We start from the raw sequence: 18,700 nt of genomic DNA, 5'->3' as shown, positions 1-18,700 counted from the left end.
CAATGTAAGATATACAAGAAAGACATATTGCTGTCATTGAATATTCAGAATGCCTCTGGAAAAAAACAGGGTTCTTGAACATCCAGTAAGGAATGAGGTCAGAACTAAAGAAAAATTACCCTTCACGGAAGAGTTACTTGAGGAAGATAGAGATGGATAGAGATCGGGAAATTTAAAGGGAAGGGCAAGGGGGAGTTAAGGTGAACTCTCAGTAAAATGCAGGATACAAGACGGGCGTGTTGGCGCACACTTGTAATCCCCGTACTTGGGAGGTGGAGACAGGAGGATCACGCAAGTTCGAAGCCAGCCGTGCTAGCTTAAGAGACCCTGTTTCCAAATAAAAATATAAAAAATAGGTCTGGGAGTATAGCCCGGAAGTAGAAGGGTTTCCAGGAACCCTAGTACCACCAAAAAAAAAAAAAAAAACCCAGGATGCAGTCATCTCTGTAGAAGTGTTTGGAAATGGAATGGAGTGGAAACTGTGAGTTGGATAAGGCATTGGTTGGTCAGCTGAGATTAAACAGCATGGATTTATAATGGACTGCAGCAGCACTATCACACTTACTGTGAGCAGTGTTTGGCAGCCTAGCCTGCTTTTGAAGTTTTTATTGTTAATGCTTTTACTTGACAATGCATCTTACATTTCTTAAAAATAGGTTTGAAAGTATGCATACATATTTGTACATAAATGGCAGCAAGATTTTTTTGTAAATGAAGTTGGGAAGGTATACAGAGTGGTTTAGAATCCAGAGAGTTTAGTTGTGAATCAGCTAGGTAAACATATACCTATTCTAGCACCATGTTTATCTCCTTTTAGAATTTAGAAAAGTCTGATTGTGTATTTTTTTTTGTATTTGTGTTATCTTCCTCTACTACTTCCAAGAAAAAGACCTCTATAAATTTATAGTAACTTTCTCTAATATTTTCACCAGTATATCCCCAGCACTCAAAACAGTTCATAGAAAGTAGTCGAAAAGCTTATAGAATGTATCTACTAGTGCTGTATAGACTGAAGTCAGGGAGTAGTTGACAGAGTAGCCTGATATCTTCAGGGAAATTCTTACAATGTTTAAGTCAAGTCTCAATGATAAAGATATTTCAGGCATTAAGGAAGCAGAATGTAAAAAGGAATGGACAAGGGACATTGTAGGATGAGTTGAGAAAATAGTTTTTATGGAGCTGAGTTTGGAGACGCAGACAGGCCCCTCAGCCAGCTCACTAGTGTTTGACTTCCTTCTGTTGAATGTGTGAGTGAACTTTCTAAAACTTGAACGTGGTAGAATGTAGGTGATTCTTGATTTTGGAAATGGAAATTCAGAATTTTCTTCATATTTCAACATTACTTCTAAAATGTTCTTTTCTTATTTTTAATCAATAGATATCCAGTCATGTTAAAGCGATTGATACAATCTATCAGACCACAGACTTCTCTGGAATCCGAAACATCAGTTTCATGGTGAAACGCATAAGAGTAAGGAACTTCAGTAGCTAAAGACATTAGAAATAGTGAAATAATCTTTTTACATTAAATAATTAAAGTTGTCTTTACTGGTGCCATTTATTTTTACTCTTTGGCTGGCTTTTACACATATGCTTACAGGAATACTTGGGTTTATAATTTAAGAATTAAACCTACAGGGCCTTAACCTGAACTATCATAAACTATCATAAAGTACTGTATTCCATCAGATTAATTTACCATTAACAAATGTTTATCACCTCAATAATTTATAGACTTCCCTTACCCCTCTCATTATTAGTTTTTTAAGGTTTGCCTTTTGTAACATTTTTCAGTGTGTGTTCCATTTGGTGTTCAGGAAAGAGGGAGAATAGATATGGTATTTAACCTCTTCTGTCCCATTGTCTCACACAGAGGACACCTCCAGAGACCTACAAAAATTATAGGACACCCATAAAATTACTTAATTTGCTGGGTGTGGTGGCGCACGCTTGTAATCCCAGCGCTTGGGAGGCTGAGACAGGAGGATCGCACAGGTTCGAAGCTAGCCTCAGTTACTTAACGAGGCTCTGAGCAACTTAGTAAGACCGTTTTTCCAAATAAAAATATAAAATAGGTCTGGGAGTATAGCCTGGAGGTAGAAATGCCCCTGAGTTCCATCCTCAGTACCACACACACACACACAAATTACTTAAGTTTTTATATGTGTTCTCTATATAATGTTTTAAGTAAAATTAGAAATTTGAGAAAACAATGCTGTAACCTTCTTGAAAATTCGTAGCTCACAGTAACATATATAAAAGTCGTCCAGAAAGCTGGGTGTGGTGGCACATGCTTGTAATCTCAGCATTTGAGAGGCTGAGACAGGAGGATCATGGTTCTCGGACAGCCTCAGCTATTTAGTGAGGCCCTTTGCAACTCAGTGAGACCCTGTTTCAAAATAAAGACTAAAAAATAGGGCTGGAGGTGTAGCTTGAAGGTAGAATGCCCTGGGTTCCATCACCAGTACTCCAAAAAAAAAAAAAAAAAGAAAGAAAATAGGACGGGGGGTAGCTTAGTAGTAGAGTCCCTGTGTTCAATTCCTAGGACCCCTCCCCACACATACATACAAAAGTATGCACTATACTGTGTGATTGTATGCCATTGTCAATATGATCCACATTATGACGTGAAACTATAGTGTACCAATAAAAAGTATGCGGTAGAAAATTTTAGTGTAAATATATTATTTACACTATAATATATGTAATTTTAGTGTATACATATAGTATACTGAATAACACAGTTGTAGGTGGTTCTTAATTTTTAGAGATAGTTCAATTAAATCTCAAATTGAATTTTAAGGTAAAATATGGTTTGTAGATATACATTATAGGAACTATTCATAATCAGTTGCTTTCATATATTCTGAGAGAAATAAAAGCCCTTAAATGAGAAAATAAAGTGATAAGTAGTTTAGTATTACTGTTCAATAGGCAGAGCAGTGAAATAGAAAGAAGAGAACATCCGAGCAAATTTTGAATTTTGATGGAGTGCTTTCTTTTCTCTTAGTAAATTGATTTACATCATAAAGAAATGCATGTATGTAAATAAATAACATGGCAATTTATTGCTTCTGAGCCTCTTGATTTTACAGGATGGTATGGATCATAAAGAGACCTATAGTTCTCACCATGTCAAACATATCATCCCCTTACTACTAACATTTTCAAGTAGACTGAGGTTTGCCTTTGAGAAAAACGTTTACTTTCATATGTATTTGTTTAAAATCTCTATCAGTTCTTGTATGTAATTCCCTGGCTTACCTGGGGAAAGTAAAAAGTTGTCCTAGGACTTCAGAGGGCAGTCAGGGGTCTCTGAAAGGAGGCAGAAGTTAATAAATGAAAGCTTTTGTTTCTTATCACTTTGTGATTACAACAAGTTATTCTTTAGATTGTGAAGGAGGAGCCTACACAGGACTATGGTAGCTAAGGATCCAAAGAAAGGATCTGTAGACACTTAGCTCAAAATAGTAGGGAAGTGAATTGGAAATAGAAAGAATACAAAGTCCTTGCTCACATTTAAGGGATTGAGCCCAGGGGCATTCCACCTCTGAGCTCCACTCCCAGCCCTGTTTATCCTGAAACAGGGTCTCACTAGGTTGCTGAGACTCTTAATATTTGCTGAGGCTGTTCCTGAACCTGCGATCTCCTATCTCAGCCTCCAAAGTACTAGGACTGTAAGTGTATGCCACCATGCCTAGCTAAGAAAAGTGATCACGAGGTTAAATGAGCTCAACTCCTGTGACTTTCCAGGCAAGGAGAACCAAGAAAATGATTTCTTGCTGTACTGACAGTCTTGGGTTTGTTCTCTATTTTATGTCCTAGTAATTAGCTAAAACATAGTGCTTTATATTATTATTTGTCACTATATGTAGGAGACTAGCACTAAATGAGACTTAGATGATTAAACTTGAGAAAGCATACTTTATTAGGGTTTTTGAAAGCAAAATGTGTGAATCTGGTAAATACTTGGTTAGAAATTTAACATCTTCAATTTTAATTTCTCTATCCTTCCTTTTATTTCTTTTGTTCTTTTCTCATCCCTATGCCTTTTTCTTCCTACCTCGTTTTCCTAATTTTTCTTCTGTGATCAAACCTTACTCAAAGTCTGGTTTCCCTTTGGCCCTGAGCATACTGTCCGGGTGATGTAGGAGGAGGTAAGCACTTTACATTAAGAATTCTGCTAACATTGTTTTATTTAAATAATTGTTTTGGATTTTAGATCAATACAACTGCTGATGAAAAAGACCCTACAAATCCTTTTCGTTTTCCAAATATTGGTGTGGAGAAGTTTCTGGAACTGAATTCAGAGCAGAATCATGATGACTACTGTTTGGCCTATGTCTTCACAGACCGAGATTTTGATGATGGTGTTCTTGGTCTAGCTTGGGTTGGAGCCCCTTCAGGTAGTTTTTTTAACTATGTCTAAACTTGAAACAATGAGCAATTATGAGGGAAGATTAAATCTTGCCAAGAATGGGAGAAAGCAATGCCTGAACAGTATCTTAACTTACACTGTTTGAGGTTGGTCAAGAGCCATAAGCATGATGTTACGGAAAAATAGATAAAAAAGCAGCTTTTTATTTTGAAATGAGTAAGGGAAATATCCTGATATTTGGTACATTGAGTAACTGAAAGAATTTTAGGGGAAATTTTTTCCCCACAAAACTTAAATGCTATTTAGTATCTATCTGTACATAGATAATCTCTCCATATACTAAATCTATATTAAATCTCTGTACACACACACCCCTGATTCCCTTTGGCTTTGTGATAGAGAAAAAGGTTTTTTTTTTTTCCCCCTCTCAAAATAAAGTTAGGAGTCAGAAAGGGAAAACTATGCTGTGGCATCAGTAGGAGCAATAACAACACCTGCAGTTTCTGTTCTGCAGTGAGATCAAGAGCAGGACCCTGTTCAGGAGCAGCAGGTAGGGAGGGAAAAAACCTGCTTTTATTTTATTTCTAGTCTTTATTTTAATGAAAGGGAGGTGCTACCTGAAAAGAGAAGTAGGCAGGGGCTACGGCTCCACTGACATCACCACCTGGGCCCATATTCTGTTGAGCTCTTCATTTTAGCCCTGAAAGTTGCTGTCATTGAGAAGGCTGAGATAGGAAAATCCCCTTCCCATTCTCCTGGGACTGAGAGAGCTCTTATTTACAGTTTAAGTTCCCCTGCCTGGTTTAGAGGGATACAAGTTTATTAATTGAAAGATGAGTAGAGAGATTTATCCCAGACTCTGGATATAATTTATACTCACACTCTGGATACAATATGGCTATATAGATTTTGATGAGTAGCCTATAATCTTTGGGGCTAGATAAATAGCAATTTCTCTTTCTGATGTTTTATTTTTTTTTTTTTCTAAATTTACCTTTGTGCTTATCTAGGATAAGATGAATGTTTCTATTTTCATTCTTACTAGTTTATTCTTTGATTTGTTCTGGCTTTTTTTTTTTTTTTTTTTTGTGGTACCAGGGATGGGATCTAGGGGCATTCTACCTCCTAGCTACACCCCCAGCCCTATTTTTTAATTTTCAAACAGGGTCTCAATTAATTGTTGAAGACCTCAATGAGTCCCTGAGGCTGGCCGTGAACCTGTGATCCTCCTATCTAAGCCTCCCAAGTACTGGGATTACAAGCGTGCACCACCACGCCTGACTTGTTAGGCATTTCTTAAGATCTTATTTAGTGTACTGTATTTTCTTTTAATTTCTTGTTCTTTTTTTGAAGCCAGCAATGAATATTTTTATTAAAATTTACAAGGCTTCTTGTTTTTCTTCCATGTTGCAGTATGTGCTTAATTTCATAATGTTATTAAGTGCAAATTTATTTTCATGGATGCATATTATTGTGCAGTTGTTTTTTTTGTTTGTTTGTTTTTGTTTTTTTGCAGTACTGGGGATTGAACTCAGGGCCATTCTATCTCAGAGGTACCCCTCAACCCTATTTTTTTATTTTTTATTTTTTAAACAGGGTCTCAATAAGTTGTAGGAGGCCTCACTAAGTAGCTGAGGCTGGCCGTGAACCTGCAACCCTCCTGTCTCAGCCTCCCAAGTACTGGGATTACAAGTGTGCGCCACGACGCCCAGCCTGTGCACTGTGTTTAATATTGTTCATGATGATAATTGTACTATTTTTCTTACATTGCTTACATTGTCGGTAGGTTCCTTAGCTAGCTCTTTCCTGTGATAGTTCACATTGTAACTTTTGTGCTGATATCCCTTTTCCCTTCAGGTAGTTGGAAAATTTAATCAAGTCTATGGTTATGATCCCTTCTCCTATTCATTAGCAAATACTCTAAAATTTGAAGGATTCATTTGTTTTTTTGTTGTCTTATTTTCCATTCATATAGTGGTTTTCATGTCTCAAGTAAGTGGTTTCATGGTGTGGTCTGTGGGCCAGCAGCATGAGCGCTACTTGGGGATGTGTTAGAAGCGTAAGTCATACAGTCCTTGTTGAACAAGCCCTCCAGGTGTTCTGATGTGCACTGAAGTTTGATAACCACTACATTAGAAGCCGGGCGTGGTGGCGCACGCTTGTAATCCCTGCGCTTGGGAGGCTGAGACAGGAGGATCGCACAGGTTCGAAGTCAGCCTCAGCTACTTAGTGAGACCCTGTTTCCAAATAAAATATAAAAAAGGTCTGGGAGTATAGCCCAGAGGTAGAAAGCCCCTGGGTTCCACCCTCAGTACCAAAAAAAAACAAAAAACAAAAAACAAAAAAAAAACACTACATTAGTATTTTTGTCTCTAAACCCTGGCCACAGAGTGCCTCCAGGGCGAGGGAGGGGATGATTCCAGGCAGAATGAAACTCTGTGCGCTGCATTTCAGCTACCTACTATTTGCCAAGGACAGAATGGTACTACAAGAAGCTTGGTCAAATTTATCCAGATCTTTAGATGTCGCCATATCTACAAATGCACTTATTAAAGCTTAATTTTTCTTAAAAAAGAACACTTTTAGATTTACAGAGAAGTAGAACAGATGGTATAGAGGATCTCATCTCCTCCTCCTCCCTGACAGTTTTGAGGAGTACTGGTGAGGTGTATTGTAGGATGCTCCTCTGTTGGAATCTGATGCTTTTATTATAATTAGATGGGCTTATAATTTTGGGCCACCTAGTATTTTTGTTGAGTTGTTTGTGATTTGGGGGATGTTGCTCATTTTGCCAAATGACAGTAGGCAGAGGTCTGTGTTGAAAATGGTAGGACATGTTATTTGTATTTTTTTCACAAGTTTGTTTGTAAGGTTGAATTTCGCAGGATACTTCCTGGGCATTTCATGAACAAAGGTAGGGTACTTAGCCAAAATGGAAAACTATCAACTTTTTGCCCGCTTTGTTTTTTGCCTTTATAAACTCTCCTTTTTATTTTAGATGCCCTCTTTCATTACTATATTTAAGCCCCCAATTCCAGTTCTTAAAAGGCCCTTTCTTTCTTCTTTCTTTCTTTCTTTCTTTCTTTCTTTCTTTCTTTCTTTCTTTCTTTCTTTCTTTGCTTTCTTTTTTATTTGTGTTACTAGGGATGGAAGCCAGCAGCATTCTACCTCTGAGCTACACTCTCAGTTCTATTTTTTAGTCTTTATTTGGAAACAGGGTGTCACTGAGTTGCAAGGGCCTCACTAAGTAGTAGTTGAGGCTGTCCTCAAACCGCGATCCTCCGGTCTCGGCCTCCCAAATGCTGGGATTACAAGTGTGCACCACCACACCCAGCCTCTAAGAGTTATTACAAGGGAGCCGGGCGTGGTGGCACACGCTTGTCATCCCAGCACTCGGGAGGCTGAGACCGGAGGATCGCGGTTCGCGGACAGCCTCAGCTACCTAGTGAGGCCCTCTGCAACTCAGTGAGACCCGGTTTCAAAATAAAGAATAAAAAATAGGGCAGGGGGTATAGCTCAGAGGTCCATTGCCCCAGACCTGCAAAAACAAAACAAAAAAAGAGTTATTACAAAGGGACTAGGCCAGGATCTAGGGGCCAGAGTGGGAGAAAGAAGAAATCCTTGTTACATTAGCCAGCATGTCCTGCTGCAGGGTACCTGCTTTGAAATCATGCTGACAATTTTCTTCTTCACTTCTTTGCTTTACCCTCACTAGTTGAGTTAGTCTTATATTTGACTTATACTTTATATTAACTTTTGTTGCAAGGAACATTATATGTGCAGTCTCTTAATTATTTCAGAACCTTTATGAAGTATAGGTATCATCATTTTTCTACAGTTGAGGAAACTTGAGTTCAGAAACTTTGTGACCCACTAAACTAGTATCATATATGTGGCTTGAGGTGAAACAGAATCTAAAGTTTGGACCTTTTGGCTAGATTCCGTACATCTGGTAGTTATATGCTGTAATACCCTACCCTTTTCTGACACGATTTTAATAAGAAGTCAAATGATTCCTGCTTCTTAGAGGAGTTTATTTATTGCTGGAACCTGTTTCTTCCTTAATTGTCATAGCATAATGGGAAAAGCAATGGCCTGGGAACTAAGAGATTGGGTTTTAATCAGTTCTCTATATAAATTCAGGTAAATTATTTTGCTTCAGCTTGTTTAATTTACATTATAATGTTTTCTGTCTGTCTCCTCCTTTTGTGCCCATGTTTCTCACTTTAGTGATGCTAAAGACTATATTTTAGAAAAGCACTCTCAAATTTTCCCCTTCAAGTTACCTTAAAAATACAGAAAGTGTTTATTATCAGCTTTAAAAATATGCTTGTTTCCTTTTTCTTTAAACTGTTAAAGATTTGCTGTGTGGAGTCTTCTGTGCTTTATTCAAGTCTGAGAGTACTACATTGGACCAATTTGCATATGACAAATCTTCACTAAGGCAGGATATCAATTTACTATTTGTTTGAAACTATAATATGTGAATTTTAATTATTACATACAGAGTACTTATTGACTAAACTTCTTAACCTCTTGCTGGGTTAAGTCTATATATGGTACCATCTTTTAGTTTACTTTTTCAGCGATTCAATTTGTTTTGTTCTGAATTACCTGCTATTTAAAGGCTTTATCAGGGACTACAAATATTAGACTTTTTAAGCGGTTTAGTACTCTGGTTATGTTTTGTATATAGAAAGCTAATTTAAAATAATTTGATATCAGAATATCTTAATCCAGCCAGGTGTGGTGGCACATGCTTGTAATCCTAGCATTTGGGAGGCTGAGACAGCCTCCGCTACTTAGTGAGGCCCTTTGCAACTCAGTGAGACCTGTTTCAAAATAAAGAATAAAAAAGTAGGGCTGGGGGTGTAGCTTGAAGATAGAATGCCTCTGGGTTCCATCTTGAGTACTGGGGGAAAAAAAGAGTATCGTAATCCATTTTATTTATTTCCCCCCACTCCTCTGTATATTTGATTGATTTTTCCCCTCCTGGTATTGGAGATTGAACAGGGCATTCTGCCTCTGAGTTACACCCTACTCCTGTTTTATTTTAGTTTTTATTTTGAAACAGGTTGTTTTTTTTTTTAAGTTTTTATTTTGAAACAGTGCAGGTTTCTTTGCACTGGCCTCAAACCTGCTTCTTTCTCAGCCTCTCAAGTGTTGGGATTATAGGTGTGCACCTCCACATCCAGCTTTACTGCAAGTTAAAAAATCAAATAGAGAAGGCATTTGTTCAATTGTTCAGTTGATTGATTTCAGTGCTGGGGACCAAACTCAGGCCTTGAGCCTGCTAGCAGATGCCCTACCACTCAGCTATATTCCCAGCCTGGGTAACCTTTTAAAATGTGAGTGTAAACTAAAGGATCACTCACTAAAAGTCTCTGATTAATTAATTAAAGGAAGTATAGTCTTCTCAATGCAGTGAATATAAAGACATGGATTAACCAGCAGTTTCTGGATTTCCTGTCATTCTTTTTAAATTTTCTTATAATTGCCTTATGTGAAAGCACTCTTATTTTGGCTAATTTTAAAATTCTTATTATTGATCATCTGAACCACAAAATGATTTAATTTGTCTAATATAAGCAGAAATATGGGTGTGTTTTTTTAAGCCGGGCATGAGGCTTGCATGCTTGTAATCCCAGTATGTGGGGGGCTTAGACAGGAAGATCACAGGTTTGAGGACAGCCCCAGCAAGTAGAGAGACGCTCCACAACCTAGTGAGACCTTGTTTCAAAGTAAAAACGAAACAGGACTGGGGCTATAGCTGGGAGGTAGAGTGCTCTTGGGTTCAATCCCCAGGACCCCCCCCCCCGCACACACACACAAGAAATGTGGTTTATTAATATTTTTCCATATTTACTTTCTGTCTCTTCCCACCCTCCCTCTTTACTTCTTTTCCCAGTCTCCCCTTGTTTTTAAACCGACTTGACATGTATCTCTTTATGAATGCAGTGTATGTTGCATCTCAGGACAGTGAATCACATACTTAATGGGCATCATCACATCATGACTCGTATTTGTAGCAGATCTACTTGTTCAGCTTTCACTTGACTTGAGTAATAAGTTTTCTTTTTAAAAAAGTGAAAAGGTATAGGCTTTCATATTTAAAGGAAATGTAAATATTTTGTTAAATTAATGGAACAAAAATTTTAAATTTTAGATTTTTTTTGTGGTGCTGGGGATTGAACACAGGGGCATTCTATCTCTGAGCTACATTCCCAGCCCCTCCCTCCCTCCCTTCCTTCCTTCCTTCCTTCCTTCCTTCCTTCTTCCTTCTTCCTTCCCTCCCTCCTTCCCTTCCTTCCTTCGGTCTCACTAAATTGTAGGGGGACTCACTGAGTTGCTGAGGCTGACCCGAAACCTGAGATCCTCCTGTCTCAGCCTCCCAGGTACGGGGTTACAGGCGTGCACCACCACGCCCAGGTGAGGACATTTTGATGGTAAGAACACCATATAGGCTGTGTACTCAATCCTGGGAGTTAAAGTTCCATTAAAACCTTGAAGTCTGAGGATGTGGCTTAGTGTGGTAGAGTACTTGCATAGCATGTTTAAGGCCCTGGGTTCAACCCCAACACCAGAAGAAGAAAAAAAAACTTTATTTAAAATTATTTTCTAGCCTTAGGCCAAAGAAACTTTTACATATTTGAGGCAGTTGGGTACCAATTGTATTTTAGGTTGAAAATATTAAGTATTTTAATTTAATATTAGCTGTCTTTGGAGGCGTTGGGGGAGTAGATAACTAATTTAGTCATGTTCTTGTTCTGAATTAGGAAGCTCTGGAGGAATATGTGAAAAAAGTAAACTCTACTCAGATGGCAAGAAGAAGTCCTTAAACACTGGAATCATTACTGTTCAGAACTACGGGTCCCACGTGCCTCCCAAGGTCTCGCACATCACCTTTGCTCATGAGGTTGGACATAACTTTGGATCTCCGGTAAGTATCGCCTACTTATTAGATCTTTTAAGTTATTAGCCTTTTACTTTCATATTTTTTGCGGGTTTGGGGATGGAACCCAGGGGCATTCTACCTCCGAGCCACTCCCCTCCCTGCCCTGTTTTTTGTTCCTTATTTTGAAACAGGGTCTCATTAAGTTGCAAAGGGCCTCACTAAATATCTGAGGCTGTCTGCGAACTGCGATCCTCCTGTCTCAGCTTCCCAAATGCTGGGATTACAAGTGTGCGCCATCACGCCCAGCTAGTTATTAGCCTTTTATGTTGGTTTTTTAAATAGTGAAAACCAGTGTGTGTGTGTATATATGTGTGTGTGTGTGTGTGTGTGTGTGTGTGTGTGTGTGTGTGTGCGCATGCGCACATGTTTAGTTTTTATGTCAGAACACAGTAAGTTACTTGACCTTACTAAAAGGGAGGAAGATAGAGTATCTGTGATTAAAACAAGAAATGTCAATATCACAGTGCCATAATTCTATGAAAACAAAGAATTTTGTTTGATTTGCTCAGACAGTACCTCTTCCTGTCTCCTGGCAGAAGTAGAGCACACTGCACAGACATCTTTTGAATGAGAACCCTTTTCATTGTTCACAGTACACCTGGAATCCTTAGCAAATTGTGTAGTAGCTCTTTTGCTTTGTTTTTGTTAAAGCATCATTAGGATGTACTTGGATTTATATCTCTCTACTTTGGAAAGAGATTGGCATTTTGGAATATATTATTATGATAAATTTCTAGCCCACACAGGAAATCTGAATAAATATATAAAATCCCAGTAACTGACAGGTCCATCATTTGGAATAGATATCAGCACACTTTCTTTAAACGGCCTGCTAATAAATATTTGTAGGCTTGGGGGACAAAATTTGGTCTTTATTGCATATTCTTCTTTGTTGCTTTTATAATCCTTTATATGTGGTAAAACCATTCTTAGCTTAAGCTAGGTAGTAATAGTCTGTGAGCTATAGTTTGCCAACCAGAGCCAAGAGTCAACAAGATTTTGCCATATCTATATTCCATATTCATTTCTTTTTCTTTGCTAAGGCCATTAAAGCAAATTTATTTATTCTTGTATATTTCATTGTGCATTTTTGGGAAAAGAAACGAGATTTTCTTGTAAGCACAGTGGGATTATTACACATATTATCAGCAATATTTGGTGTCATCTGATACCTGGTCCATTATGTTGATTGTGGGGAGGTTGCTGGGATTGAACCCAGGGGCATTCTACCTCTGAGCTATACCCCAAGCCCTATTTAAATTTTTTTTTTTAAAAAACAGGGTCTTATTAAAGTTACTGAGGCTAGCCTCAAACCTGCTATCTTCCTGTTTCAGAGAGGATCATTACAACACAGAAATAGAAAATAGTGTGTCTTTGTGATTTAATAGAATTTATTAAAGTAACAAGTTTGAGAAAATCTCACTTACGACCCAGGAGTAGTGGAACATGCCTGTCAAATTAAGTAATTTCTTTAGTCCCTTAGAACTTTGCCAGAAAAACAGTTCCTTCCCATCTTTAGAGTTAATGTATGTCTGAAAAATGGTAACTAAAAAAAGATGTCCATTTCATATCACTATTATTATTATTATTATTATTATTTCCAGTACCAGGGATTGAACCCAGGGGTATTCTACCTCTGAGCTATACCCACAGCCCTATTTTATTCTATTTTATTCTTTATTTTGAAACAGCGTCTCACTAAGTTGTGGAGAGCCTCACTGTAAGTAGCTTAGACTGTCCATTAACCTGCGATTCTCTAGTCTCAGCCTCTCAAGTACTGGGATTACAAGTGTGTGCCACCATGCCCAGCTCACTTCTTTTTTATTGGTGGTATTGGGATTCCTGGAAACCCTTCTACCTTGGGGCTACACTCCCAGACCTATTTTACACTTTTTTTATTTGGAAACAAGGTCTCTTAAGCCAGCGAGGCTGGCTTTGAACCTGCGCGATCCTTCTGTCTCCACCTCCCAAGCGCGGGGATTACAAATGTGCTCCACCACGCCCGGCACAGCTCACTTTTTTTTTTTTTTATAATAACAAAAGTCTTAAACAGCCTAAATGGACTCATAATAGGAAATTACTATGCAATGCTTTATAGTCATTTCAAAGTTAAACTTTTAGCCGGGCTTATAACTATGGTTATGGTTTTCTTATGAATCTTTTTCTCTCTCTCCCCTTTTTATTCTTTGGTAGTAGTAGGGCTTGAACCTAGGGTCACTCTACCACCGAACCACACCACCAGCCTTTTTAAATTTTGGGACAGAGTCTCAGTTGTCTAAGCTGGCCTTGAGTTTGAAAACCCGATTGTCTCAGCCTCTGTAATCACTGGTATTACAGATATGTGCCACTCTACCTGGTGAAACTTATTCCTTTTTTTTTTTTTTTTTTTTTTGCAGTACTGGGGATAGAACCCAGGGGCATTCTACCTCCAATCTATACCCTTAGCCCTAGTTTTTATTCTTTATTTGGAAACTTTATTTGGAAACTCACTGAGTTGCAAAAGACTTCACTAAGTAGCTGAGGCTGGCTGAGACCCTGGCTAAGTTGTCAAGGCTGGCTTTGAACCTTCGATCCTCCTATCTCAGCCTCCCAAGTACTGAGATTACAAATGTGCCCCTTCACATCTGTCTTGATTTGAACCCATGATAGCCATTTTTAGGATCCAGTCAAAATCGCCTTTTTTGTTCTGTTTTGCTTATTTCTGTGCCTTTTAAAATTTCTTCATTCAACGATGGAAAATAGTGGACACATTTGCTCACAACCCTTTCCCCTTCAATAGCCATTAATCATGATCCTTTATAATATCTTTGAGCAAATCAGACTTGCAGACATGTCAAAATTTGCTATTGTTTTTAAAGAATATTAATTCCCTTGAGGGCTTAGGATAATGCTTATTTCATTTATGTTTTTATCCATCTATCAGCTAAATACGTACATGTCTCTATGTAATATAGACACTTTGTTTGTTTACCTACTTAGTGTTATTGAGAATTTGACCCAGGGGACTCTACCACTGAGCAACATCCCCAAATTGGCCTCAAACTTCAGCAGCCTTCTGTCTCAGCCTCCCAAGTACTGGGATTATAGGCATATGCCACCAGTTCTGGCTTCTCTTTCTAAGATTCTAATGGTGATAATACTGCCATACCTTATTAGAAACCAAATTGAATTCTATAGAATGAAAACAAAACAAGATAGTATTGGAGAATACTGAAGCGTTTTAAAATGCTGCATCAACCTTAGGAGAAAAACGGGAGCTATCAGGAAAGATAAAGATGACAGTGGAGATGTGGTATTTTTAATAGGTGCCTCAGATTGGGGGATAGAAAATGAGAGTGAGTCACATGGTGGCACATGCCTGTAATACCAGTACTTAGCGGGCTGAAACAGAAGGATATCATAAGTTTGAGGACAGCCTCTGCAACACGGTGAGGTCCCTCAGCAACTTAGGGAGACCCTGTGTCAAAATAAAAAATAAAATAGGACTGGGGCAATAGCTTGAAGATGGAATGCCTCTGGTTAAACAAAAAAGAAAGAAAGAAAATGAAAGTGAATTAAATGAACTCCCTTGGGCATTCTGTCTTTTTCTAGAGAGTAGAGTTGTTGGGTATTCAAAACAAGACTTTTAATGAACTAGAACTGTTATCCTGTTACCTGATGTCTTTATTCATTCTGATAGTCTCTGAATTACTTAGGAGCATTGTGAGGCTCACTTGTTTGAACATTTATAATCAGCAGAGCAGTAGCTGCTGGGATCTAGTAGTGTTCTGGTACTTGATCTCAGTGCTGGTCACATACATTTGTTGCTTAGAGAAAATTCAGGGAGCTGTGCTTTGGTAATTTTCTGTATATAACTGATACTTAAATAAAATTTACCAAAATCCCAAGCTACTTAATATACATACATACATACATACATACATGCATACATATATATGTGTGTATATATATATTGCTATCACCCATTTATTCTGCAGAGCAATATTTTGTCGTTTTCTTAATTTCATTTTAAAACAGATCATGTGTTTCTATCTGTAGTCAGCATTTTTACTTACTCTTATGTACTATTTAATAAGTTAGATGTCCTAGATTTCTATTCTGTGTGTGCTTAGCCCCATGCTGGTCTATTTTGTTTCCTTTTTCTTGTCTTTCCCCATCTCTTTTTTCTCTGAAATAGTCATAACATGTAGTTTAACATGTACCTGTAATCCCAGTAGTTAGGAGGCCGAGAGAGGAGGATCACAGTTATGGAGCCAACCCCAGCAACTTAGTGAGACTGTCTGCAACTTAGTAAGAACCTGTTTCAAAATTAAAAAAATATAGGCCTGGGAATGTAGCTCTGAATCTAATCCCCAGCATTTTGCTATGATGTATAACTATAATGTCCCAATAAAAGCATAAATATATAGTATATTTTATTTCATATATATTTTATGTGTGTGTGTGTGTGTATGAATGGGTGGATGCATCATATATGCATGCATACATGAATATATAGCCGGGTATTCTGATAAGTGCTTGTAATCCTAGTACTTGGGAGGCTGAAACAGGAGGATTGTAGGTTTGAGACCAACTTCAGCAATTTAGTATAAGGCTTATCAACTTACCAAGACCCTGTCTTGATATTAAAAAATAAAAAGGACTGGGGAAGTAGAATGCCTCTGGGTTCAATCCTGAGTACCATTTTTTTTCCAGTTCTGAGGGTGGAACCCAGGGGAATTCTTACCTCCGAGCTACACCCCCAGTCCTATTTTTTATTCTTTATTTTGAAACACGGTCTCACTGAGTTGCAAAGGGCCTCACTAAGTAGCTGAGGCTGTCTGCGAACCGCGATCCTCCTGTCTCAGCCTTCCAAATGCGGGATTTTAAGTGTGCACCACCATGCCCGGCTAGTACCAATTTTTTTTTTAAGTATGTAATAATAATAAGAAGAAGCCAGATGTGGTGGCTCACGCTTGTAATCCCAACATTTGGGAGGCTGAGACAAGAGGATCAAGCAGGTTCAAAGCCAGCCTCAGCTACTTAGGCCCTTTGCAACTCAGTGAGACCCTGTTTCAAAGAATAAAGAGTAAAAAATAGGGCTGGGGGTGTAGCTTGGAGGTAGAATGTTCCTGGGTTCCATCCCCAGTACCAAAAAAAAAAGTATATAATAGTTTTAAAGTTGTTTATTTTACTGTTTTACTATTAACTGGTTTTAAAAGTGGATGAGCTTACTTTTAATAGTTTCTCATGACAGTTTCCTCTCAATTCTAGTTTCTACTTAAAAAGCCATAATTTCTTAGAAGGAACTATACGTCCAAGATTTTCCTTCTTACCTAAGACAGTAGCCCCTACGAAGCAAATTGTTTTCTCACTCATAGTCTGAAACATTGTAGGTGCCTTTCTAAAGGAGAGCCCACAGCTTCCATAATTTTTCAGATGAGAAAATTACATTTAATCAGGTGACCTGAAAACCTTATTTTACCGCCTGTTTACATAACTCTATATTCTACTTGACAGCATGATTCTGGAACAGAGTGCACACCAGGAGAGTCAAAGAATTTAGGACAAAAAGAAAACGGCAATTACATCATGTATGCGAGAGCAACATCTGGGGACAAACTCAACAACAATAAGTTCTCACTCTGTAGCATCAGAAACATAAGCCAGGTCCTTGAGAAGAAGAGGAACAACTGTTTTGTTGGTATGTTTATTTTACCGACATTTTATCAAAGTGAGCCCCGTGCCGGTGCTGGGGCCAGCGAGGCTGGGTTCGGAGTCTGCCAAGGGGTAAGGCTGGTGCCAGGGCCAGCGAGGCTGGGATTGGAGCCTGCTGTGAGGCAAGGCTGGTGCTGGGACCTCTGAGGCCGGGATTGGAGCCTGACGAGGGGTTAGGTCGGTGCCAGGGCCAGCGAGGCCGGGATCGGAGCCTGCTGTGAGGCAAGGCTGGTGCTGGGGCCTCCGAGGCCAGGATCAGAGCCTGCCGAGGGGTTAGGCCAGTGCCAGGGCCGGGGCCAGCAAGGCCGGAATTGGAGCCTGCCGTGAGGCAAGGCCAGTTCTGCAGCCTCCGAGGCCTGGATTGGAGCCTGCCGAAGTGTAAGGCCGGTGCCAGGGCCAGCAGGGCTGGGATCAGAGCCTGCCTTGAGGCAAGGCCAGTGCTGGGGCCTCCGAGGCCAGGATCGGAGTCAGCCGAGGGGTTAGGCCAGAATTGGGGCCTCCCATGAGGCAAGGCTGGTGCTGGAGCCAGAGAGGTTGGGATCAGTCCTCCAGGTGACCAGGCCACTACTGGGGCCGTCAAGAGTGGGATCAGAACTTGCAATGCAGCATGCACAGAGAAATATCACAGAATATAAAAACCAGATGCTTCCCCTAATTAGCAAAAACTAGTAGGAAAGGGGTAACAGGAGGAGGTCGAGTTATAGAAAGGGCCCTATAGTGAAGCAATTAAGGTGACCAATCAGAGGGGATGGGATGGGAGAGGATGGAACCTCTTTAAAACTCAGGTGGTACATAAAGAAATGTATCAAAGATAATCACCAATTCAAGCATGGAATCAAGGGAGGGGGAGGGAATGGGATGGGGATTGGATGAGCGCTAATTGGATGATGTGTGCTTGTATATCCTCTTAAATCTTGTTTTCCAATGTGATGTATGATTACAATGCACCAATAAAAATATTTTAAAAAAGCAAAAATAAAACAAACAAAAAAACAACAAAGTGAGCCCTGTGTACCTACCACCTTTATTTTACAGTTTTCAACCTTTTACTGTATTTGTTTTATCACATACTTACTAATCGATCCATCAGTCAACCCACATATTTTGTTACAATTTAAAGTAAATTGCTGTTGGGCGAGGTGGTACATGCTTGTAATCCCATTATTTGGAAGGCTGAGGCAAGAAGATTGCAGGTTTGTGCTAACTTCAGCTACTTAGCTCACAACTTAGTGAGATCTTGTTTCAAATAAAGAAGAAAAAATTGCAATGGGGGCATAACTCAGAGGTAGAATGCTCCTGGGTTCAATACCCAGTACTAGTTAAAAAAAAAAAAAAAAGTAAATTGCAGACATCAGAATATGTACCAGTAAACACTTGAGCACTTATCTATCATTAACTGGATGCATTTGTTGCTAATTTGTTTTAGTATTGGTCTTGGGGATTGAACACAGGGGTATTGTACCTCTGAACCACACCCCCCGACCTTTTTATATTTTATTTTGAAATACAGTCTTGCTGGGTTGGTGAGAGCCTGGCCAAATTGCTGGGGCTGGTCTTTAGCCTCCTGTTTCAGCCTCGCAAATGCTGGGATTACAGACATGGCTCATCATGCCTGGCTTTGTTTATTTTAAATATAAATGCAATACACTATTTTAAAATTTTTGAACACA

The 18,700-nt window shown here is 39.0% G+C and overlaps 1 protein-coding gene across 2 annotated transcripts in view; it reads left to right on the top strand.

Annotated features, from left to right (window-relative positions):
• ADAM10 (ADAM metallopeptidase domain 10) overlaps positions 1-18,700 on the top strand; it is a gene marked incomplete at both ends in the record, with an annotated part of 135,135 nt that overhangs the window by 94,398 nt on the left and 22,037 nt on the right. The window contains 4 exons of one of the 2 annotated variants that reach the window (XM_080693412.1): positions 1,379-1,471; positions 4,223-4,406; positions 11,155-11,318; positions 16,833-17,016. In XM_080693412.1, the coding sequence (XP_080549538.1) occupies positions 1,379-1,471; positions 4,223-4,406; positions 11,155-11,318; positions 16,833-17,016 (625 nt within the window). The remainder of the gene's footprint in view (positions 1-1,378; positions 1,472-4,222; positions 4,407-11,154; positions 11,319-16,832; positions 17,017-18,700) is intronic. The other variant, XM_080693413.1, reaches the window with a different exon arrangement.

Source organism: Muscardinus avellanarius (genome assembly GCF_963383645.1).
Source record: "Muscardinus avellanarius genome assembly, chromosome: 3".
NCBI lineage: Eukaryota > Metazoa > Chordata > Mammalia > Rodentia > Gliridae > Muscardinus > Muscardinus avellanarius.
Note: the sequence above shows the minus strand (reverse complement) of the source record. Positions and strands in the feature narration are given on the sequence as shown.